The sequence below is a fragment of the Panthera tigris genome, chromosome C1 (genome assembly GCF_018350195.1).
Source record: "Panthera tigris isolate Pti1 chromosome C1, P.tigris_Pti1_mat1.1, whole genome shotgun sequence".
Taxonomy (NCBI): Eukaryota; Metazoa; Chordata; class Mammalia; order Carnivora; family Felidae; genus Panthera; species Panthera tigris.
The window spans coordinates 20,922,643-20,947,245 of NC_056667.1; the positions used below are offsets into that span (position 1 = coordinate 20,922,643).

The window sequence follows — 24,603 nt, forward strand, 5'->3', positions numbered from 1 at the left end:
GCCCAGGCATCCTTTCCATATTCGTGTTTCCTAGAAAGAAATCCACTTTGCTATTCTACACTCTAGGGAGAAGTAGAGGACACTGTACGAGAGGCTCCATATATCTGGAAAGGTAAGACTGACTAATAAAAAACAAGAATAGTTTCTACGCAGCAAAACTTTTAAAATAAATGTTATTTATATTAAAAATACACAGCATCAAAATTTTTAATGTTTATTTATTTTTGAGAGAGAGAGAGAGAGAGAGAGAGAGAGGGAGAGGGAGAGAGATAATGAGTGGGGAAGGGGCAGAGAGAGAGGGAGACAGAGAATCCAAAGCAGGTTCTGCACTGACAGCAGACAGCCCAGTGCAGGGCCTGAACTCACAAACCATGAGATCATGATTTGAGCTGAAGTCAGATGCTCTATCGACTGAGCCACATGGACACCACCACAGCATCAAAATTCTTAAGGCTCTCATATCTTTTCTGAATGGACCACTAATATTCAAGTGTAATATCAATATAGTTTTTTTTTTCCTGGTATATTCTGAATGTTCAAACAACTTTTCCTCAAATGTAATTAACTTTTTATTTATTTTTAAAAATTTTTAAATGTTTATTTATATTTGAGAGAGAGAGATAGAGAGACAGAGAGCAAGCAGGGGAGGGGCAGAGAGAGGGGGAGACAGAATCCAAAGCAGGCTCCAAGCTCTGAGCTGTCAGCAGGGATGAAACCAAGAGTCGGATGCCCAATTGGACTGAACCACCCAGGTGCCCCTAGTACTTTGTTAAACATTTAAAATTTTAGATCTAGGGGCGCCTGGGTGGTTCAGTAGGTTAAGTGTCCGACTTTGGCCCAGGTCATGATCTTGCAGTCTGTGAGTTTGAGCCCCACATGGGGCTCTGTGCTGACAGCTTGGAGCTTGGAGCCTGGAGCCTGCTTCTGATTCTGTATCTCCCTCCACTTGCACTCTGTCTGTCCCTCTCAAAAATAAACATTAAAAATTTTTAAAAAATAAATAAAATTATTAAATCTAGAAAAATTATGTACTATCTCAACATTTATTTTCACAGTTATATAAACATAAATTTTGCTTAAAAGTTGTGCATGGTGAAAAAAAGATGTTCTCAAATAAAATGACTTCTCCCTCTAAAAAGCAAAAACACCCAAACTCTTCAAAAAGTGAGGAGCATCACAAATGCTTGATTCTTATTCAGTAGAACTCTTGTAATAATCAACACAGGGCACTTGGATGGCTCAGTTGGTTAAGCATCTGACTCTGGTTTTGGTTCAGGCCATGATCTCATGGTTCATGGGTTCGAGCCCCATGTCAGGTTCCATGCTGTCTCTCCCTCTCTCTCTGCTCATTCCCTTCTCTCTCTCGTTCTCTCTGATAAATAATCAACACAATCAACCAATAATGAATAAACAAAATTAGGTTTGGACGTACAATGGAATATTATTCAGCCTTAAAAAGGAAGGAAATCCTGACACATGCTATGACATAAATGAACCCTGAAGACACTGCACTAAATAAAACAAGCCAGTCACATAAAGACAAATACTGTCTGATTCCACTAAAAGGAGGTACTCAGAGTAGTCAAAATCACAGAGACAGAAAGAACAGTGGTTGCCAGGAGTTGGGAGAACAGGGAAATGGGGAACTATTATTTAATGAATACAGAGTTTCAGTTTAGGAAGATGAAAAAAGTTCTAGAGATGGATGGTGGTGATGTTGCACAACAATGTGAATATAATAATGCTGCTGATTTATACACTTAAAAATGAATGAATGGTGAAGTTTATGTTATATATATTTTATCATAATAAAGAAACTGAAGGAGAGAGAAGGGATAATTATAGGAAAAGACAAAGGTGGTAGGTTCCATAATATAACTGCAAGGATCAGCCTTAGATATAAGCAGAGGAATTAACTTCAGAGGACAGGGTAAAAGAGAATATTGTAGAGAAGCAGATAAATGGGCAGATGTGACAGACAAATGAGATAGTTTCTATCTAAATGTTTCTAAGTTCTCTTTGAATTAGGGAGCAAGATCCCCAGCTGGGTAAATGGGAGCAAAGTAAAGGGCAAGGAAGATGAAAGGAAGGGGAGGAGGCAGGAGGCAAGGAGGAAGGGAGGGAGGGAAAGAAAGATGATTTTACAGCCTAGGATAAAACACACTAGGAAGGGTGGCTGGACCACCAGGAGTGCTTAAGTGCCTGTTTGCGATGTAATCATAAATGAAAACAGTTTTGTGTTTTTCTCTGACAATGTTCAGGTGACTGGAAGTAAGAATGGAATAGGTGAACAGGTGGTCTACCCAGGGTTGTGGTTTTGCTAAGGAAGCATGACACAGGGGAAAAGGAGAACAAGGTAGAAATGTTTGCAAGGGACTGATTAATAGATCTTATAATTTAAAAAGCATAAGAAAAATATTGAAATCTTGTGGGAAGCGTCAATGGGTAAGAGTGAAAATATGATAGCTCATTTAACGGAAAATGTACAGGAAGATATCACATGGCTAGTGTGGCAGTAGTATAAATGAGCTGGAATGGAGTGTGTGGTACTAAAAGAGTAGGATTCTGGAAGTTCAGATGTTAGAGGTGGTGCAGTTACTGGTTCATAGACAAACAGAAGTAAGGACTGTGGAAAACTGAAAACTACGGTGTTGTGGAAGCCGGAGTATGAGGGGCAAAGAAGCTGTCTCTTATCTACAGGGAGTGGAGCTAATGATTAAGGCATCCCATGTCCATTTGGTGATTAATGCCAAATCCTTTGGATTTCCCTTATTTCTGCTTCTTTTTCCCATTTTGTACCCTGTACATCTGACTGAAGAATGTTCACCATCATGTCTCTTCCATATATTGCAGGACCTGATAGATAACATGAGTTCAGTACATATTCCTAAACAAATAATGAATGAATAAGACAAAAATCAGCACTTATTTGTTTCAAGGACAAACCAGTGGAAGGATATTTTCACCTTAAACTAAATAATTTCAAAACCTAAAGACTGATGCTAAAATTCAAAACTAGAGTAGTCAACCCAAAATGTACCCATATACTTATAAATAGCAGGTGAAAAAAAACTAAGTAGATCATTAAAAAGAAATTCAACTTTTCATACCTCAAAGTTTGCTCTCCTGATTCCTGCATCTTGGCTTTTTTCACCTGCAAAAATAAATATACAAAAGCATCAATATAGTGCTCTGTTTCTGAAATCATCTACCTATTCATATGGCAGGCTGATATTAACTAATAATTTACAGGGTAACTATTTCATTTTGTTTGTTTACATTTATTTAATTAACCTTTGTTATATTTTAGAGTTAGAGATGGGCTTCTTTGTTTTTCACGTGAGCTCTTTCTTTTCAATGAAAAAATTGTTTTTCAGATTCAAGGTAAAATGTTTACCAGGATTTTTACTCAAGATACAATGTTTACCAGAGTAAAGTATCCAAACTTGGGTACAAATTAGTCGGTTTTAAATTTTAACAGACTCATAATTATATTATCAAACAGTAAGTATGGCATATTCAACAACATCAACTCATTTATTACTTTATGAAACAGAAATGTCTTTATACTTAAATTACATGCCAAAAATAAAGATAAATTCTTATCAGGTTATGAGTACTTTAAAAAATATTCTTTATGCTATTCTGTTTTATTCCAGATTTTCATCTTTTTCTAATTCATTCTGAGGTAAAAGCATTTCCACTGAAACAGTTTAAGAATCCCAAACAGAAGATCAACAACATTTAATAGTACCAGTGGATTTCCTTGCTTTCATATATATTACAAAGAATCTGATTTTAGAGTTCTCTGATTAGAATAACTAGTCACAGTAGAAACATGCTTAGTATGCTTAGCCATACAAAATTACAAAATTATGGATTGAGAGTATCTCAAGCTAATAAAAAGCTGAAAATCTAAATAATCTTCAACAAAAATATCAGGTGGGAATATAGCTATTTAATATGATTAAATTTAACATTTCAGACATTGTTTGCCTTGATTTGGGCAATTATGTCCCCCTGTAAATCAGAGATAGGAAGCATCTGCTGCCTGGCATTCCAAGCAGGTAAACTAACTCAAAAAGATACAGAAAGATATTACAAAAGTACGGGTTGAAACAGTACAATCCAGAAACCGAATGTAAAATAGTGTAGCTACTTTGGAAAAGTTTAGTAGTTCCTCAAGGGATTAAATACAGAGTTACCATATAATCCAGCAATTTGACTCCTAGCTACATAACCAAAAACCAAAAAAAACAAACAAACAAAAAAAAAAAAAAAAAAGGAAAAAGGAAAAAAAAAAAAGAAAGAAAACATATGTCCAGGAATGTTCCTAACAACATTATTCAAAATAGCCAAAAAGTGAAAACAACCCCAATGCTCATGAATGAACAGATAAATGGATAAATAAAATGTTAAAATAATGATAAATAAAACAATGAATGATAAATAAAATAAATTCATACAGTATTATTCAGCAATAAAAGGGAACGAAGTACTGGTACATAATATATGCTACAATGTAAATGAACCCTGAAAAGATTATGCTAAGTGGAGGGAGCCAGTCATAAAGAACCACATAATGTATGATTCTATTTACATGAAATGTCTACAAACAGGCAAATTTTTAGACAGAAGTTAGATCAGTAGTTACCTAGGGCTGCAGGGGATGAGGGAGTTGGGGGGTGGCTGCCAATGGGTATGGAGTTTCTTTTTGGAATGATGAAAATGTTTTAAAATTGATTCTAGTGATGACTAAAAAACATTGCAAATATATTAAAAACCACTACTTTAAAATGGATATGTCAATTTTTTCTCAAAGCTTTTATTTTAAAAAAACGATATAATCTTATGGGCATGTTATAACTGAAGATAACATAAAAAAAAAGAACCAATGGCAAATTTGTGAAATCAGGGTTCTATCTGTACCTCTGCTAAAAAAAAAAAAAAAAAAAAAAAAAAAAAAAAAAAAAAAAAAAAAAAAAAAAAAAAAAAATCATGCCTTAAAGGAAAGGAAATATCCATGTTTTGTTTCAAGCATTTCCTTACTCTGATTTTTCAGATGATCAAGGCTGGCTTTGCACTGATCTCTAAGTTTTAGGCTTATGGTATAAAACTGCTATTAGTCTGGAGGAACAGAACTCATTTGAAAGAAGTTAGGTATTTGCTTATAAATATGTGAATAAAAACATTTTTAAACTTTGAGGTATGCTATCCTTTACCTAAGTTTATCCTCCTTGATAAAGAAGACACAAAAGAAATCAGGGGTGTTGAGTCAAGAAGTTGTCTCTTCACCACCTGTTCTACCTCTTCTTCTCCTTCCCCTCCAAGTCCAAAACACAATTTTAAAGTCCTTTTTATTGTTCTCAAAAATGGTTCCCAAGCTACACTCCTTTTCTACATCCTAGCCTGGAGAGTATACTATGGTTATAAAGCATTTGCCACTTGTGTTGTCTACAGTAAGCATTAGTAATTTCTTTTTAAAATTTTAATACAAAAGGCATACATGCTCTTATTTTTAAAAATTCAAACCATTCAGATATGTATAAAATAGAAAAGACTTCATTCTGCCTCATCCCTCCATAAAATAATCAGTATTAAGTTTGCTGTGTATTCTTCTAAAATTTTTCCTATGCATGTAGGTCCTTTCAAAACTTGAATTCAGAGAGCACCCCTGATAGCCATAAAAGCAGGTATTTTCATGTGCTTCCAGCTTAGCAGGGACAATCTTGGTTTATACCTCTTATCCCGGAACCAAGTCTGTTTAGTGTCCCCTTTTACTCTTCAAAAGAGTTCCAGTTTGGACAATAATACAACTGTTTCAGAGTATTTGAAAAAGATAAAGACTGGGGGTCAAGGAAGGGGAAAGACAATAATGTCAAGGTAACTGGTGAACAAAGAGTGAACCATTTCCAAATGCAGAAGATTGAGGATTGATCGGCAATAATCAATTGACAGAAAACCCAAAGCTAAAATTTATGTTGCACTGTCAACAATGACCTGAATAAAGCTTAAGACAGGGCAAGTAATTAGTAAAGAAACAAGAAAGGGATAATTCAGCAGGAAAGAGACAAGAAGAGATAGTGAGATTAAAATAATTCTTGTAATAATGTCACTAGTAACATCTATATATACAAGTAACAGTAGGGTTAAAACTCTTGGTTTTATTTATCATCATTAACTTGGAATGGAATCATTCTTTCTACTCAAATTTTAGACCTCTACTACAGCCTGTGAAGACTTGTTTTTCTCTTCAAAGTATAACATTTACTCTTTCCATTCTAATTATTTTGAACAGTTCTTAAATATTCTGTGTTTTCTCAGATTCTGTATTTGTCCATTTGGCAGCCATTAGTCACAGGGCCAAACTAAGGACCAAGCTGTGTACATCTTCCCTGTGATCCAGAGCCCTCCATCTCCTTTATCCAACTTACACACCAAGCCAATACTTCCCCTGCTCTGAGTCACCCCAGAGCCAGACACCAGCACCCAGTAACATCCTTGATACCCCAAAAGCCCTTGGAATTATTCAGACTACACAAACCTAAACCGTTTACCCTGCCTTGCCTTGCCTCTGGAAACTCCAATAATGGCTATGGCCTATGCTTTCCCCTAGCTCCTTTTTGCCTCCTAACTGACATTGGTGCCTCCCCCTGTGGTCCTGTGTGACGTGCCATGCCTTTCACTTTTAAGGACATTAAGCTTTTCCTTCAATGGCATGGACTTCCCTGTGTTATCACTCAGTTACCTTTAAAAATTAAGACCCAAGGGGCGCCTGGGTGGCTTAGTCAGTTAAGCCTCCGACTTTGGCTCAGGCCATGATCTCATGGTTTGTGTGTTCAAGCCCTGTGTCGGGCTCTGCGATGACACTGCAGAGCCTGCTTGGGATTTTCTCTCTCTCCCTCTATCCCTCTCCCACTTGTTTTCTCTCTCTCTCTCTCTATATATATATACACCTCTAATTAAGATAAGATAAGATAAAAATAAAAATAAAAAAAAATAAAAAAATAAAAATAAAAAAAATAAAAATTAAGGCCCAGGAACAAATCAATAAAAAAATGATGCTCTGTGACAATCACCATTTATAGTCAGCAGAAAATGTTTTTAAAATGGTTTCATTTCTCACCTTCTTAAGTAACAATCAGGTTTTGGACATCATGTTATAGAAACTGAATAGAAGAGCAAGGAAATAAAGTAGAGTAGAAAAGACAACTCACCAGCAGGTCAGCCTCACAATTCTACTTTAAATACATAAGGAGTTACTAACAACAATACCCATTTCAACAGTATGTCAACACATAAGTCTTTTGAAACTAGACCTCTTGACCAGACTTCTTACTACATTAAAAACTCAATGCCATCATTTTCTTTGGTACATTTAATGTCTCTAACCCAGCTATTTGTTCTCACGGTACATATCCTAGGAACACTGCTTAGGATGATTTTTAATTCTACCATTTCCTTGATTATCGATGTCCCAACAGGGATAAGGGATGACATTTCAAATGTTTCAAGGTCATTTTACCAATTGCTATATCTTTCTGGTTTTATACTTGCCTTAAGTGAGAGGGCTAAAAGAAAAATGGCAAAGTAATCATCAGTATGTACTTCTCAACATAAAGAAAATATTAAAAATGTATTAAAGGACTTCTTGGGAGCACATGTCCATCTTTCTGTGATATAAAGAATACATCTGGAACATGAAAAACATACCCTATTACCTGCTTTCAAAATTCAAATTTTTCTAAGCTGGATTTTCATAAAGGTAAACATGTATCATTCTGCATTCTTCCTTAATATAAAATGCAAGAGGCTCATTCAGGATAGTAAACTGACTCAGTATTTATCTAACTTCAGAAAAATCTCAACACAAAAGAAAAACATCCTTTAATACAAAAGTATCTACGAAAATGATTACTATTGCCTTTCCTTATTATTTATTTATTTATTTATTTATTTATTTATTTTGCTTTTTTAAATGCTAAGGGTCAAAACACAGAAAGACCAAAATATACAAACAAAAGGCCACAACAAGGCAATAAATCTGTATCACTTGAGGACATTTAAAATTATTTTATTTATTTATGTTAAATATTTAAAAGAAATTAAGAATCTAACCTGGACTCTGGGGTCTTATCTATTTTTTATCTGCTTTTTAAAGTAAGTATTTTAGTATTTAAAAATACTTACCTATTTTTAACAATTAGTTATCAAATTATACTTTCTTCAACTACTACTACTTTTTAAAAACTTAATCAGAAAAATTTAGGTAAAGATAAAAAGTACGTTTTCTGGCACAAATGATAATATATACTGTTTTACTGGTAAATAGACATCCTCTTTTATTTTCTAAAAACTGTAAGGACAGCAATTGTTGGTTCTTTTTAATGGCATTTGCAAATACAGTACTTTTTTTATTTTTATTTTTTAATGTTTATTCTTTTTTGAAAGACAGAGAGAGACAGAGCACAAGTAGGGGTGGGGTGGAGAGAGAGGGGGACACAGAATCTGAAGCAGGCTCCAGGTTCTGAGCTGTCAGCACAGAGCCAAATGCAGGGCTCGAACTCATGTACCGCAAGATCATAACCTGAGCCAGAGTCAGACGCTTAACCGACTGAGCCATCCAGGCGCCCATGCACTACTCAGTTTGTAATACTGAATTTTCTAAGCAGACTCCCAGGTATTAACAAAATGTGAATTAAAGGACATGAAATTATTTTCTTAGAAGGAAAGTATTAAGAAGTCTCTTCCTTATTTTTATTTCTAATTTGGAATCTGCAGTATAACTGAGTGATCTTTAAAATCTCTTAAGATTAGCTTTTCTATAAAGAACTTTAAATTGTTAAAGGAAATACTTACTGGTTGTTCTGGTAAATCTTGCTCTTCTTCCATGAGGACCAATATTTCTTTCTTACACTTATGTGACTGGATTGCAAGTGTCTGTCAAGCAGTCTTCACAGTCTGTTTAAAAAAGAGGGGGGATCCAAAGCTTTATGTCCTCTTTTATCATTGAGGCCATCAGATAATAGTTTTTTTAATTTTTGTTACCTCAAGCTTTCTACGTGAGTCCCAATCTCAAAATCTCAAACCTGCACGTGGCCTTTCCAAACTGACATGCTGTACCAAGTCAAGACAGGTATACCCAATGACCTTTATACTACGTCGCAAAAGCCAACACGTGGAAGCCCTTCTGGTTTACTTAAAACGTGGTTACTATAGTGCCCAATGCATTAAACATTTTATAATGACAGCTGTGTGCAGATAACTAAAACATTATTTTTGAGGATTATTGTTACATTAAAAAATGATAAAAACTAGCCTAGCAAGTCAGTATGTTATGATAACATCTAACCTGCTTGAATCTGGAACATTTACATAATTGTTAACACAGACACACCAAATCACTTTAAATAGGACAAAATGGAATATCAATTAAATACTTTCACAACCAACTATCTATATATGTATGTTATTAATTTAAAGGAAAGTTCTTCTGGATTTATTTTAATAATGCAAATAAATAAGTAAAGCAAAACCTTGAATTATAGAATTAAGGAAAAATAATCATGTAAAGCCAAGACCAAATTTTATTCTGAAATAACAAGCTCCACTAAATATCCTACTGTGTCAATCTTGCTTTTAATTTTTTCCATGTTTATTTATTTTTGAGAGAGAGAGTTTGAGCAGGGGAAGGGCAGAGAGAGAGGGAGACACAGAATTCTAAGCAGGCCCCAGGCTCTGAGCTATCAGCACAGAGCCCGATACGGGGCTCAAACTCATGAACTGTGAGATCATGTTCTGAGCCAAAGTTGGACACTTAACCAACTGAGTCACCCAGGTGCCCCAAAGCAAACTCTTTACCTTCTCAGACCCTGCTCTTCCTGACCTGATTTCCAAACTAAGAAAGAAAAATAAAGGACTCGAAGACCCCAATTAATGGTAAGGACATTTTACTGTGGCCTGATGGCAAGAAATAGGTAGATATTAGAAAACTAAACACATTGGAAAAACAAAAACTCCATTTCCCTTTAACCCAAATGAAATGGACACTTCTCCAAAACAGATGTGACTGCTTCTGGTTTTAATTAAGGTCACTCCTGTTTTCACTTCTACCAACCACTGTACCTAACTTAACCTATAAAGCTAAAGCAGGTATAGAATCTTATTGGCAAAGTAATGGAAACAGATAAAAAACATGAAAAAAGAAATGAAAAACTTCAGTAGTGCCAATAACACCACCCCTCCACTTCTACTGCTCCATCTCGATGCAATACAGCATGCTTTTTAGAGCCACGCTCCAGAATGGGAAAAAGAGAGAAAACGTGTCTTTTTAGATGCAAAATTGTCCCACTCTACCACAGCTTTAATCCCTTCCCGGACCTAGAATGTCGTAAGAAAAAAAGTTTAAAGGTCAGAAGCATGTGATCATCAATACTCACGTGGAGTCGTACACAGAGCCTCAAAAGCTAAGTTCTCAAACTACATGACGTAGATAACTAGTGCTGCAGAATTACGGAGCACAATAACTAAAGCCCACAGGGGCTATCTTGCCTGAACTTGTTTTGCTCTCCTCGGAAGAGTATAATCAACGTGACGTGAAACTGATTACAATTGTGAAAGATGAAACATTTTTATGTTTTACCAGCTCCTACCCATCTTAGTTTTAAATTGAAATGTCTTTATTTTATAGGATTTTAATAACATCTAAATGTACATAATATACATACATAATTTCATCCCAAAACAGGAGCAAAATCTGGCCAAATCATGAGGCAAATGTAATGCCTTTAATACCTCATTTATTGAATTTTTGTGTGACCAGCTCTCACCTAAACAAAAAGTGTTTACTTAAGTAAAACAAAAGTGTTTTACTTAATTGAAGGCCATACTGTAATAACTGTAATCTCTAATTTGTAGATTCTCAGCACAGGAGAGGGAAGGGATATTCCTTCTCATGGGGGAAGGGTTATAAAATCTACTTCTGGGCAAGACAGAAGGTAAGAAAAATTATTTTAAGAAAAGGATACTCATACGTGCTTTAATTTTAAACATAAGAACTAATTGATTTAAAAAATATGAACATCAAAGGAGAACAGACATTTTTTATTGATTAAAAGGGATCATGGGTTTTAGAAAGTAAGAAATACTACTCTTAATTGTGGGGAAATAAATTCTCAAGCCAGACAAAACTAAATGTTCAATCTTGAATTTTGTTTTTTAGAAATATGGCAATATTATGGTGATCTTATTATGAAAAGGAACAAATTTTTTTATTTTTCTTAGGATAAAATCTATGGTGAGTTGCAAAAAAACTTTAAGGGAAAAACTGGAAGACCTTCTACCTCCTCTATTTTTCTTTGAAAATAAGCACCCTTTGTTATTTCCATCTTAAAAATCCCTTTTAGTTTCTCAGCTTTTCAATTTAGGGAAATAAAAGGGGCATAATTTTTATAGTTAGAAAACATTTTTTTAAATCAAGTAATTGATCAATGATCACCAATAATTTTGATCATTTTAGAACAAACAAACAAAAAAAAACGATCTACAAGGAAAGCACATGATTTGTTACAGAATCTTCTGGGATTCTACTGGCAACGTGTAACATGTATAAAGTTGCAAACATTCATTCTGGTACATTTGTGTATACAATATATTAATTATATTAATAATTGCTATAAATTATGTATTTTCCTCACAACATGCATCTAAGACACTACTTTCTATCAATACAGTAGTCTTCTATCCAATAATTTATAACTTGAATAACCTGAAAAATATAAGGATATACTAAATACAAGAATGCAAGTATTTGCCACATTCCTAGCACTTCTCAATGTGCTAAAACCTTAATATTAAGACCTCACACCATTTTCTGTAATTGGCACATGCTTACAATCAAGTCACGTTTACTAGCAACAGACGGAAGTGCTGTATAACACAGATACAGTGCTCTGATACTTAATATCAAAAAAAGTACAGAATTACTAATCTTAATATTCTCATTTCCATGTATGAGTTCTAGCATTTAATCGAATTGTGGGTTTTTAATGTAACCTGATATTATTCTACACTTACTGAAATTCATCTTTTAAAATATCCAAAAATAGGACTTGACAAGGACTTGACATAGAAATGGAAAGTGGATTCTTATTGCAATTTAAATGAATACAATTACTTACAACTTAGTCAAACGGCCAGTGAAATTACAAAACATGCTCCGAGTTAATCTTTTAAGTACCTTCGAGCATTTGGACAGTAATGTCTTCTCATAATTTTCTAGTTTCAATTCTTACTATTGACTTCTAAAAACAGCTTTTTAATCACCTTTTTGGGTGAGAGTTTGTCAGTATCTATATATCATCATGGACAGAAATCTGGGAAAATCTACATTTGAGAACAGAAATAGTATTATTTCCTAAGACTTTCCCTATCTGTAAACGCTGACAATGAAAAAATAGGGAATTCTGTTTGGATTTGAAAGGTCAATTTTAAATACTGTGATTTCACATGTTTATAAATAAAGCAGGATACTTTTGTAAAATGGCAGCCATAATTTAAAAAAAATTGTTTTTTAATGTATGTTTATTTTTGAGAGAGAGTCAGAGCATGAGCAGGGAAGGAGCATTGAAGAGAGGGAGACACAGAATCTGAAGCAAGCTCCAGGCTTTGAGCTGTCAGTGGAGAGCCAATGCGGGGCTCGAACCCACCAAGTGCAAGATCATGACCTAAGCTGAAGTCAGGTGCTTAACTGGCTGAGCACCAAGGCCCCCCGGCAGCCATAATTTTTATTTTTAATCTTTAGAAATTAGAAGGGAAATTATTAGTAAATATTTTATTTCAAAATTCTAATTAAGATTCCTATGTCATAATTTCTGTTTTGCACCAAGTTAAACATTCTATTCACCCTGTAACTGTAAATGGCTACAGGTAAGAACTTACATTACTGCAATGTTATTATAGCTCTTTAGGAAGGGAAACACACACACAGCACAGAATAAAGGTCAAATTGCTTTCAATGAAAATAAAGTATATGTTACTCTTAATTATGTGTCTAAATAGAGCACAACATTCCGATTATAAGTCCTAGAAGGGGAACTTGCATGTGGCTACGTGTGCACAGATTGAGTATCTTTGATACAGTTCTAAAGAGAAAACAGGTAGCTCATAAATTTAATCACTGACTACACTGTATTTTAGAAGTCTACTTACTATTTCTTCCAAAGCCTTATAGATAAATTTTTAGAACACACCAAACAAAAGGCTACAGAAGTTTTCCTGGGGAAAATTAACAGCATCATTCCCCAAATTAAATATATCTCAGCAAGGGGCGCCTGGGTGGCTTAGTCAGTTAAGTGTCAGCTCAGGTTGTGATCTTGCAGTCTGGGAGTTCGAGCCCCTCGTCGGGCTTTGCGCTGACTGCTTGGAGCCTGGACCCTGCTTCGGATTCTGTCTCTCTCTCTCTCAAAAAAATAAACATTAAAAAAACTAAAAAAAAAAAAAAAAAATCTATATCTCAGCAATAGTTATAAACAATAGTAATCTAAAGAAGTGTCAAAAAAGTGGTACATCATTACTTAAGATTATTAACATGTGAATTACTTTAGGATTTAAAAGTACATAATTAGCAAAAAAAAGAGTACATAATTAGCAAATGTCTATCATGGTATCCTCAAATATAATTATGTGTATGCCTTGAAGAATGAAAACAGTAAGCAAAATACTGTCTTTTAATGGCTTTAAGATAACTGCTTCAAGTATTGTTATTCAATAATAACTTATCTATTTAAAGGAGATCATAAATGAATTAAGAAACTAGGGTCCTAACACCCAAAGTACCAAACATAAAATCTAAAGACACCTCTTCCAAATAAACTCTAATTTATCAACTAGGAGGCCTTACAAGGCAAAATCAGAAAAGGTGTCAGGAGAAATGGTTTCAAAACATAAGAATACATTTCTGTGGTCTCTTGTGAAACATTGCTTAGTAGTAAGCGGCAGAGGGCAAGTAGTAATTTGGGATTCCTAATCCACAAAACATACACATTAGTTTCAAACATAAAGTGAACAAATGCTTATTAATACTTACAAATATCTTACTGAAATTAGGCAAAATAACAATGAGTATCTTGGAGGAGACGAGAATAATTGAGGGAATTAAGAAAGATGTACCCTACACCAACCAGTCTTTAAAACCAATTATAGTGGGAAGGACGAGAGAGCAATCATTTACTAAGCATATATAATACCCCAATTATTTTTAAGTTTATTGTCTTACCTAGTTTTATCTCCACAACTATCCTCAGACAGGACAACTATCCTATCCACGGACAGGGCAACTAGGACTGAGAGATTTAAACAATTTGCCTGAGAATAACAGCAATAATGTTTCAGGTTAAGGTAGAAATACATCAAATAAAGATATTACCACCAGAGGATGGTGGTAATAGTTGCACAACACCATGAATGTACTTAATGACACTGAATGCTGTATTTAAAAGTGGGTAGAGGAGCCTGGGTGACTCAGTCGGTTAAGTTTCTGACTTTGACTCAGGTCATAATCTCATTGTCCCCAAGTCTGAGCCCTGTGTCGGGCTCTGTGCTAACAGCTCAGAGCCTGGAGCCTGCCTGGGATTCTATGTCTCCTTCTCTCTGTCCTCTCTCTTCCCTGCTCGTGCTCTCTCACTCTCAAAATTAACATTAAAAAAATTTTTTAAATAAAAGTGGGTAAAATAGTTAATTCTGCTATGTGTACTTACCACAATAAAAAAATACTAAAAGACCCAACCCACGAGGGGCGCCTGGGTGGCTTAGTCAGTTAAGCATCTGACTTGGGCTCAGGTCATGATCTCGCAGTCTGGGAGTTTGAGCCCCACGTCGGGCCCTGTGCTGACAACTCAGAGCCTGGAGCCTGCTTCAGATTCTGTGTCTCCCTCTCTCTCTGCCCCTACCCCACACTCTCTCTCTCTCTCAAAAATAAATAAACATAAAAAAATTTTTTTAATAAACAAAAAGACCCATGAGACAAGAAATCCCAAAGCAATGATCAAATCTAAAAAGTGCTTATAAGTAGAGAAAAATCAATATTTAAAAACTATTGCCAGGGCACCTGGCTGGCTCGGTTGGAGCCACATGTGACTCTTGATCTTGGGGTTGTGAATTTGAGCCTTACAGTGGGTATAGATTACTTAAAACAATTTTTTTTTGATGTTTATTTATTTTTGAGAGAGACAGAGACAGAATGTGAGTGGGTTGGGGCAGACAGAGAGGGAGGCACAGAATCTGAAGCAGGCTGCAGGCTCCGAGCTGTCAGCACAGAGTCCGACGTGGGGCTCAAAATCACGAGCTGTGAGATTGTGACCTGAGCCGAAGTCGGACGCTCAACCGACTGAGCCACCCAGGCACCCCTACTTTAAAAAAATAAAATCTTAAAAAAATACTGCCAGAAAAACGGTATCAATGTGGAGAAAAACATGACTAATTCTAAATATATGAAGAACTAAGCATTCAAGAAATTTTGGAGAAAGTAGATTAGCATACTTATCTGTAGAAAAGAGATAAAAATTTTGTGCAACAGAAGAAAGCATAAGCAACAAATCAACAGAGCCAGTTATTAAAATGCACTTTCATGCAATGAGAAAAAACAAATCTAAGATTAAAAGGATATAACAAATATAATTATGATAAACCTTAAAGTCTATAAAATAAACCCAACAATTCAACAATATGATCATTTGTTATGTGGCAAACCATGACTAACATCCATCAAGGATGGATGCCTCTGTATCCATCAAAGGATACAGACAGTTTAAGTAACCACTAAGATCAAATCAGCACTTGGGAAAAAAGATTCTCACCGCTAACTGAATAAACTGTAATATTTTTAAGATACTACTTTGTACCGATGAAATACCAAAAATATATATATAAGCAACAAAACCAAGTGTTCTCTGAACTATACGAAAATAAGAAATATTCAGGGGTGCCTGGGTGGCTCAGTCAGTTGAGCATCTGACTTGGGCTCAGGTCACGATCGCACAGTTCGTGAGTTCAAGCTCTGCATTGGGCTCTGTGCTGATGGCTCGGAGCCTGGAGCCTGCTTCAGATTTTGTGTCTCCCTCTCTCTCTGCCCCTCCACAGCTCACACTCTGACTCTCTCTCTCAAAAGTAAATAACCATTAAAAAAGATTTTAAAAAATATTCAGGCACAGCTGTAAAATCATATTATCTTCAGACTATCCTCTGGTTAGAGTCAGGTCATAAAATTGCCCATGGCCTGATTCATTTCCTAATTTTTCCCCCAAAATTAAGTAGAGGGGTAAAAAGTCAACTCTATTCCACTATTTCAAAAAATAGAGTAAGTTTGTTTGTTCAGAGAAGTGAAAAATCAGAAACAACCAACTTGTGGAGAATGGTTTACCTATGCTCCAATTGCACTAATGAACATTCTTTATTCTTTTTAATTGTTTTCAATGTTTGTTTATTTTTGAGAAAGAGCAAGAGAGACAGAGCGTGAGCAGGGGTGGGGGTGGGGGGGCAGAGTGGGAGGCAGACAGAATCTGAAGCAGGCTCCAGGCTGTGAGCTGTCAGCACAGAGCCCAACATGGGGCTCAAACTCACAAAACCATGAGATCATGACCTGAACCGAAGTCGGAGGCTTAACCGACTGAGCCACCCAGGTGCCACTAAAATATTACTCTGCATATATACAGGAAAGATGTTGTATTAGTACTTTTGTAAACTGCCACTTTACCAGAATCTCATTCTTTCTAATAATGAGAACAGTAAGAGAGTTGATTGTTGAGTTTCAGCTATATATTTTCCCTTGCTGCATAAAAATAGTTTCCTTCCTCTTTCCCAATATTAACCTCTTTATTTCTTCTTACTACCTAATGATATTGGTTTACACCTCCACTATAATATTAAGTAACAATACTAAATGTTGGGCATCCATTTCTTGTTCCTCACATTAATGAGAATACTTCTACCATACCACTATTAAGTGTGATATTGGTTTTGGTCTGAAATAAATTTGGGGTGCCTGCCTGGCTTAGTTTATAGAGCATACGACGCTTGATCTTGGGGTCATGAGTTCAAGCCCCACATTGGGCACAGAGGTTACTTAAAAAAAAAAAAAAAAAAAAAAAAAAAAAAAAGGAAAGGAAAAGAAAAATGAAATAAGTTCTCTTTAATCGTGTCAAATAAGAATTCATCAATTTTAATTAAATGAACATTTATCAGGAAAAGATATTAATTTGGTCAATGCTTTTTTGGCATCCAAAATGATGATGACCATATGGTTTTTCTTTCATCTATTAAAACAACATGTTAACAGATCTAATATTGAACCATATGTGCATTTATTTCAGGAACTAAACTCTTGGGTTGTAGAATATTATTTTAACATACTGTTGAATTCTATTTTCTAGTACTGAATGTAAGATTTTTACATTAATAATTGGAAGATTCTTCCACGGTTTCCTATTTTGTGTTGTCCACGAAGTTTTAGAATCAACATTTCATTGGCTTCCTTAAAAGAGCTATAAACTCTCTCTTATCCATGCTCTGGTTCAGCTATCTATTCCTTGGCTATTTGAAATAACATACCTATGAAAACACCTAGGTCTAAAAGTTTTTATGGAGCAGTCCTTTGATAACTTTACAGATTCCCTTTATTGTTATTGGTCTACTGAATTTCTTTCTTCTGGGGTCAAATTTGGCAACATTTTCTAAAAATATCCATTTCACCCAGATTGTCAAGTTTATTTGCATAAGGTTTTACACCATAATGCATGCGTGTAGTCTTTTCATTCTCTTTAGAATGAATTCTACCATAAAGCCTCCCAAACTTCGGGGCGCCTGGGTGGCTCAGTGGGTTAAACACCCAACTTTGGCTCAGGTCATGATCTCGCGGTTTGTGGGTTCGAGCTCCGCATCAAGCTCTGTGCTGACAGCTCAGAGCCTGGAGCCTGCTTCGGATTCTGTGTCTCCCTCTCTCTCTGTGCCCCTCCTTTGCTCATGTTCTGTCTCCCTCCCTCTCAAAAAATAAATAAACATTAAAAAATTTAGAAGAAAAAAAAAACCTCCCAAACTTCATCCAAATCAGTTTACTCTCAGTGAACTTCCTATTGATCAAAATCAGTAATCAGAACATTCTGATTCAAGACAGCTGAAGAAGCACACCCATTTATGTCCTCTCTCCAGAGATCCACTTCATAAAAATAATAGCAAAGGAATGAAAGAGATAAAAGACACAACAACAAAATAAAAACAGTGGGGCGTCTGGCTCAGTGAGAAGAGCATGCGGCTCTTAATGTCAGGGTCATGAGTTTGAGCCTCACATGGGGTGTAGAGATTACTTAAATAAATAAAACCTGAATAAAATTTTAAAAAAGAAAAGAAAAACAGTGATTTCAAGAGGCAAAAGATTTAACAAATTTCTAGAAGACAGAAAGTATATAGAAAATTGATATCTGAGTCATCCATTTTCTCATCATTTCAAGAAATATTTTAGGGGCACCTGGCTGGCTCAGTTGGTAGAATATGTGACTCTTGATCTGGGAGTTGCAAGTTAAGCCCCACAATAGGTGCAGGGCTTACTTTAAAAAAATAAATATTTTGGGGCGCCTGGGTGGCGCAGTCGGTTAAGCGTCCGACTTCAGCCAGGTCACGATCTCGCGGTCCGTGAGTTCGAGCCCTGCGTCAGGCTCTGGGCTGATGGCTCGGAGCCTGGAGCCTGTTTCCGATTCTGTGTCTCCCTCTCTCTCTGCCCCTCCCCCATTCATGCTCTGTCTCTCTCTGTCCCAAAAATAAATAAAAAACGTTGAAAAAAAAATTTTTTTTAAAAAAATAAAAAAATAAATATTTTATATACTAGGCATTATTCTAGGCACTGGAGATAAAGAACTGTGCACAAAGACTCCCTGCTCTTAGTATGTTTATATTCTAACTGGTAAGAGACAGATAAAAAGTAAATTATTATTCAAGCAGTGGTAAGAAATATAAAATAGGACAAGGAAATAGAGAAACTAATTTCACAGAGTCTGGATTCTTTGTCCCATGTGGCCACTGAAGTCTCTGATGTTAGTTTAATGGTCAGCTAATGATTAGACAGAGATTTCCTTAGACTCCTGGAACCAGTAAATCTCCCAGTCTTCATGGATGGGCTCTGTATATGTATTAGGGCACACTTTTAACACTAAGCCAGTTTACAATTTTTCCTTAGCCTTCACTATCCGTTGGCACAGAGCCTCAACATGAACTAGAACTAAGAACTTAGGGCCTTCTCAGGTCCTTTCTAAAGATGCACACAGCTCAACATATGGGCACAGCCTTCTTGATTCCCAGGAATATATCAAAGCTTTACAAATCCCCTATGGACATCTACTCCCCAGCTTTTCCTTTTAAGCTTTTTGGTTAGTCTGTTTGCCCCAACCGTTACTCACTACCATAGGCAGCTGAGATGTTCAATTGCCTCTAACTGTTTTCAATGAATACCCTGGGCAGAAAAGGCTCCAAGTCTGGTCAAATATATGCAAGTTTGCAAATGAGGTCTTTTAAGGAACGACCAGACAGGTCAATTAATAACAAATAATAGCAAGTCAAATAATGACAATTCTCTGGAACAGGGCTTTGAAAAAGCTCCAGTCTTGGTCTGTAGCTTCCAGTTGGCTTCTGGGCTGCTAGTTTTCACCATGATTAGGGACTGTTGGTTTTCAAAGCTACTGTGGAACTGGAGAGAGGACGGCACCTGGGCAAGTTAAAACATTACAAAGTTCACGGTGTTCTTGAGATTTGGCCATTTTTCTTGAATAAATGTTCCTAGTTTGCTACAAGCCTATGGTTAATGTTCAGAGTTCTGAAACAGTTGATTTTGACTATGTCTGCCAGTGTCCTCATTGTTTTTATAAAGTATTTCCAGAGGTTCTTCCTCTGCCATGACTGCCGACATCCTGCATTTTAATTGAGAAACTCCTTTTTTTTTTTTTTTTTTAATGTTTATTTTATTTCTGTGAAAGAGACAGAGCATGAGCAGGGAAAGGGCAGAGAGACAGGAGACACAGAATCTGAAGCAGCCTCCAGGCTGTAAGCTGTCAGCACAGAGCCTGACACGGGGCTCGAACTCACAAACTGTGAGATCATGACCTGAACCAAAGTTGGACGCTTAACCGACTGAGTCATCCAGGTGCCCCAAGGAACTTATATTCTAATAGAAAGATGAACAAATAATAAGGTAATATGATTTCACAAAGCAATAAGTACCATGGAAAATAGCACAAAGAATAGAGAGTGACTACAGGGGAGCTATTTCAGATAGGGTGATAATTTCTGTGAGATGGTAACATTTCAGCAGAAATGTTAATAATGAAAAGGATGGAGTTATAAGAAGATGCAAAGGAAGAGGTTTCAGAAGGAAAACAAGTGTAAAGAAACTGAAAGGATGACATCTGGGCATGTTGAGAAATGGCAAAAAGGCCAATGTTAGCAAGTGAATGAGTGGTTGGAAAAGAAGACTCAGATGCAGGCAAGGGCCAGATGACACACAGCCTTGTAACACATGATACGGAGTTTGGGAACGCAATGAGTGCTTCAAGCAAAACAATGACATAATTTGAGGGGTACCTGGTGGCTCAGTCAGTTAAGCATCCGACTTCGGCTCAGGCCACGAACTCGTGTTTCGTGAGTTTGAGCCTGGCCTCAGGCTCTGTGCTGACAGCTTGGAGCCTGCAGCCTGCTTCATATTGTGTCTCCCTCTCTCTCTGCCTCTCCCCTGCTCGCACTCTCTCTCCCCCTCTCTCTCTCTCAAAAATAAAGATTTTTTGAAAATTAGAAAGAAAAAAGAATTACATAATTTGATTAATAAACACTAAACACCATGGGGAGAATAGACCATATGGATATACTTGCCCTCCTCAGGCAGACCATTCAATGTATCTGGAAAGCATTTCTCCAGGCTTTATCCAGGGGACAAACACCAGATGCTCAAAATCAAGAGCAAGGGCCAGAACACTGATTTAAGCTCCAGGCACCCTTCATTTCTTCATAATTGTTTACTTGAATCTGGTACGTTTCTAAAACTTCTACATATACTTTCATCTGTGATTTCTTCTCCTGGTCTCTATTGATCCAATCTCCTTGTTTCTCATCTTTCAGAAATTTGAAAGTGTCATCAACTGATGGTAACCTTTCTTGATATACTAAAACATCTAACATATCTAACATATTACTCAGAGTCCTTCATACTCAAGAGTCCTCCTGAAGTAGACACAAATATCCAGCAGACCTATACTCAGTGATCTCCCTTAAAGCTCTATTTATTTACTTTAGAGACAGCAAGAGAGCACACACGAGCTGGGGAGAGGGACAGAGGGAGAGACAGAATCTCAAGAAGGCTCCACACTCAGTGCAGAGCCCAACGTGGGGCTCCATCCCACGACTCTGTGATCATGACCTGAGACAAAATCAAGAGTCAGACACTCAACCAACTGAGCCACTCAGGAGCCCCAGGATCTCTTTTAAGTGACCCTAAGAGAGCCCTTTAGCTCTCACAATTCAGGCATCAGCACAAATCACATTTCTGTGGCCAAAAAAATTGCAACCAACTACATCTTCCAGGCTGAACTGTCTGTGGATAGACAAAAGCCATCACCATGTTGGTGAACTCCCTCCATAAATAAACAGCCCAGCCAAGTGACTGTGGTAAAATCGGGAATTCTTCTGGTTACTTTATTCGGGAGGTATGCCTGACCAACATATCATGGTATTGTCAGCTGTAGGAATATTTATAGTAACTTTACACTTAATAGAATACTTATCTGAACTTACTGAGAATTTTTTTTAATTCATTTAGTCTGTACCAAATTCTTAACAGAAACAAAACACTTTATTGGGAAGAGATTCTCTAAGAAGAATTGTTCTTATGATTTCTAATATTATTTCTCAGAAAATCATCCTTTGAAGTTGTCTATAAAACAATCTTTGGGGCATCAGGGTGGCTCAGCCGGTTGAGCATCTACCTCTTGGTTTTGGCTTGGGTCATGATCCCAAGGTCACTGAGCTCTGCACTGAGCATAGAGCCTGCTTACAATTCTCTCTCTCAGGGCACGTGGGTGGCTCAGTCAGTTGAGCATCCGTCCAACTTTGGCTCAGGTCATGATCTCACGGTTCGTGGGTTCGAGCCCTGTGTCGGGCTCTGTGCTGACAGCTCAGAGCCTGGAGCCTGCTTCGGATTCTGTGTCTCCTTCTCTCTGCCCCTCCCCACCCCACCCCTCTCAAAAATAAATAAACATTAAAAAAAAAAAAAAAAAAAAAGATTCTCTGGGGCACCTGGGTGGCTCAGTTGGTTAAGCACCTGACTTCGGCTCAGGTCATGATCTCACAGTTCATGAGTTCGAGCCCCACATCAGGCTCTGTGCTGATAGCTCGGAGCCTGGAGCCTGCTTTGGATTCTGTGTCTGTCTCCCTCTCTCTCTCTCTCTCTCTCTCTCTCTCTCTCTCTCTCTGTGCCCCTCCCCATTTGTGTTGTGTCTCTCTTAAAAATAAACAGTAAAAAAAAAAAAAAAAAAAAGATTCTCTTTCTCTCCCTCTCTAAACAATAAAAACTAAAATATTAAAATCAAATATTTAATTAAAATTAACAAAAACTTTTCCCCATAAGCTTCCAATAAAATAGGGAGATGTGTTCTATAGGAAAAATTCCAAAACCAGGGTAAAAAGTATTGAAAAGGAATGAGTTCATCTGAATTAGATTTGTCAAAGTGAGTTTAATAATAATCCAACGTTCTACTACGTTCCTTCCAACTCTCCTAGATTTTAGTAACTTGTCAGTCACAAGCCTAAGAATTTAATGTATAGAGAACCAGACTCCACGGAACTCAAAACCCCCCAAATTTTATCTTCATCCTCTCTTAAATCTGTGAAGTTAACTAAGAGAATCACAACTTTTTTCTGCAGGTGCTACAGACTGATACATGGTTTATACCAACATGAATATCCTATGTATTGCTTCCACTTACATAGAAAAATTTGTACCCTACTTCATCAAAATTCACAAGTCAAAACTCTATATATCATTCTATAAATCTGTATACCACGTTTATACATCAATTAGCTCTCCATTATTCAGATAAAATTTATCTTACACCATACTAACAGAACTAAGTCTTTTGAAATGTATGTCCTTACCTGTAAGAACTATAAAATCTAAGTTAGGTTCTTTGATCAATGTTTTATTTCTCCAAACTTATTTACTCCTTCAAGAATCCATGAGCCAAAAATTCAGTGCTGTCATTTCAGCACAGAATGAGGAATAGTAAAGGTTTCTTTTTTCATATTAAAAAATTTTTAATTCCAGTGTAGTTAACATACAGTGTTGTATTAGTTTCAGAATGACAGTGAAGTTTTAACACTTGTTATTTTACAATTTTCAACCTAATTCACCTCTGTCGGAGGCAAGTTTGGCAAGCTTAGAGCACTGACTCTGGAGCCAGACTACTTAGGTTCAAATACCAGCTCTGCACTGATGAGTGCTGTGGGAGTTTAATTATTCAACTTTCCTGTGCCTCAGTTACCTCATCTGTAAAATGGGGATAATAATAATAATATATTATCTTTGTCATAAGGTTTAAATGAGTTAATATTTGTGAAGCTCTCAGAATAGTGCCTGGCACCATAGTAAACATGACAAAGCTGTTTGCTGAAGAAAAATTAAATAAATAAATATCTTAGACATAAGACAAATTCAGGAGGGAAATCTGGTCTTGAGTGAAAGTCAACTCATTCACTAGTTGCTCTTAGTTTTTCAAAGGGAAAAATATTAAAATTATTAAGGATAAGGCCCAAATAGCAAGAGATTCCCATGAGAGATTAACAAGTTGGACCTGTAGTTTTGCTTTTGTCACTTGGCTTGATTCCACATACCCTACACGAGAACCTTCCCTATAAGTCCTTTGCAAGGAAAGTGGTTTTTAAGCTCCTGGACAATAAAACATCGAATGTCAATCACATCCTGTTACTTAGCAAGTACACAGAACTCATCATGGTCACAAATACTTTCAGGAGATCCAACTGTGAGTTGTGAGTTATTAATAGCTAACATTTATGGAATGTTTTTTATGGGTCAGACCCTGTTCTAAGTACGTTACATGTATAATTCATTTAATCCTCTCAGTAAGTCTGTAAGATAGGTGCTATTGATTATTATTACCATTTTAGAGATAAGAAAAAGTACAGAGAGTAACTTGGCCAGGGTATTTACCTAGTAAGTCACCAACCTGGAATTCAAGCCCAGGCAGCCAAGCTTCAAAGCCTGAGGTTTCAAACCACAGCTATGTGCCATTCAATATGAAACATCACAGACAGGACTGATGACTTTAAAAAGCTGACCAAGCTAAAAATCTATGCTATGTCATGCTATTCCCAAGCCAGATAATGAGAAGATACTAAGGCAAGTTTCCTTCTTTATCCTCTCTCATTTTTGTTCTCCCAGGCCTCCCAAGTGAATATGAGTTAATAAAGTGAAGTGCTTTACACAGTGCCTGGAACATAGTAAGTGTTCATTAAGTGTTAGGAGGAGGCGATGATAAAAACAGTAGAGTATGTTGCTGA

The 24,603-nt window shown here is 36.4% G+C and overlaps 1 protein-coding gene across 2 annotated transcripts in view; it reads right to left on the reverse strand.

Annotated features, from left to right (window-relative positions):
* EYA3 (EYA transcriptional coactivator and phosphatase 3) overlaps positions 1-24,603 on the reverse strand; it is a 95,694-nt gene that overhangs the window by 60,528 nt on the left and 10,563 nt on the right. For both annotated transcript variants that reach the window (XM_007097926.3, XM_007097927.3), the window contains exons 2-3: positions 8,860-8,961; positions 3,111-3,154 (exon numbers count right to left, since the gene is read on the reverse strand). In XM_007097926.3, the coding sequence (XP_007097988.1) occupies positions 3,111-3,154; positions 8,860-8,892 (77 nt within the window). In that variant the 5' untranslated portion in view covers positions 8,893-8,961. The remainder of the gene's footprint in view (positions 1-3,110; positions 3,155-8,859; positions 8,962-24,603) is intronic.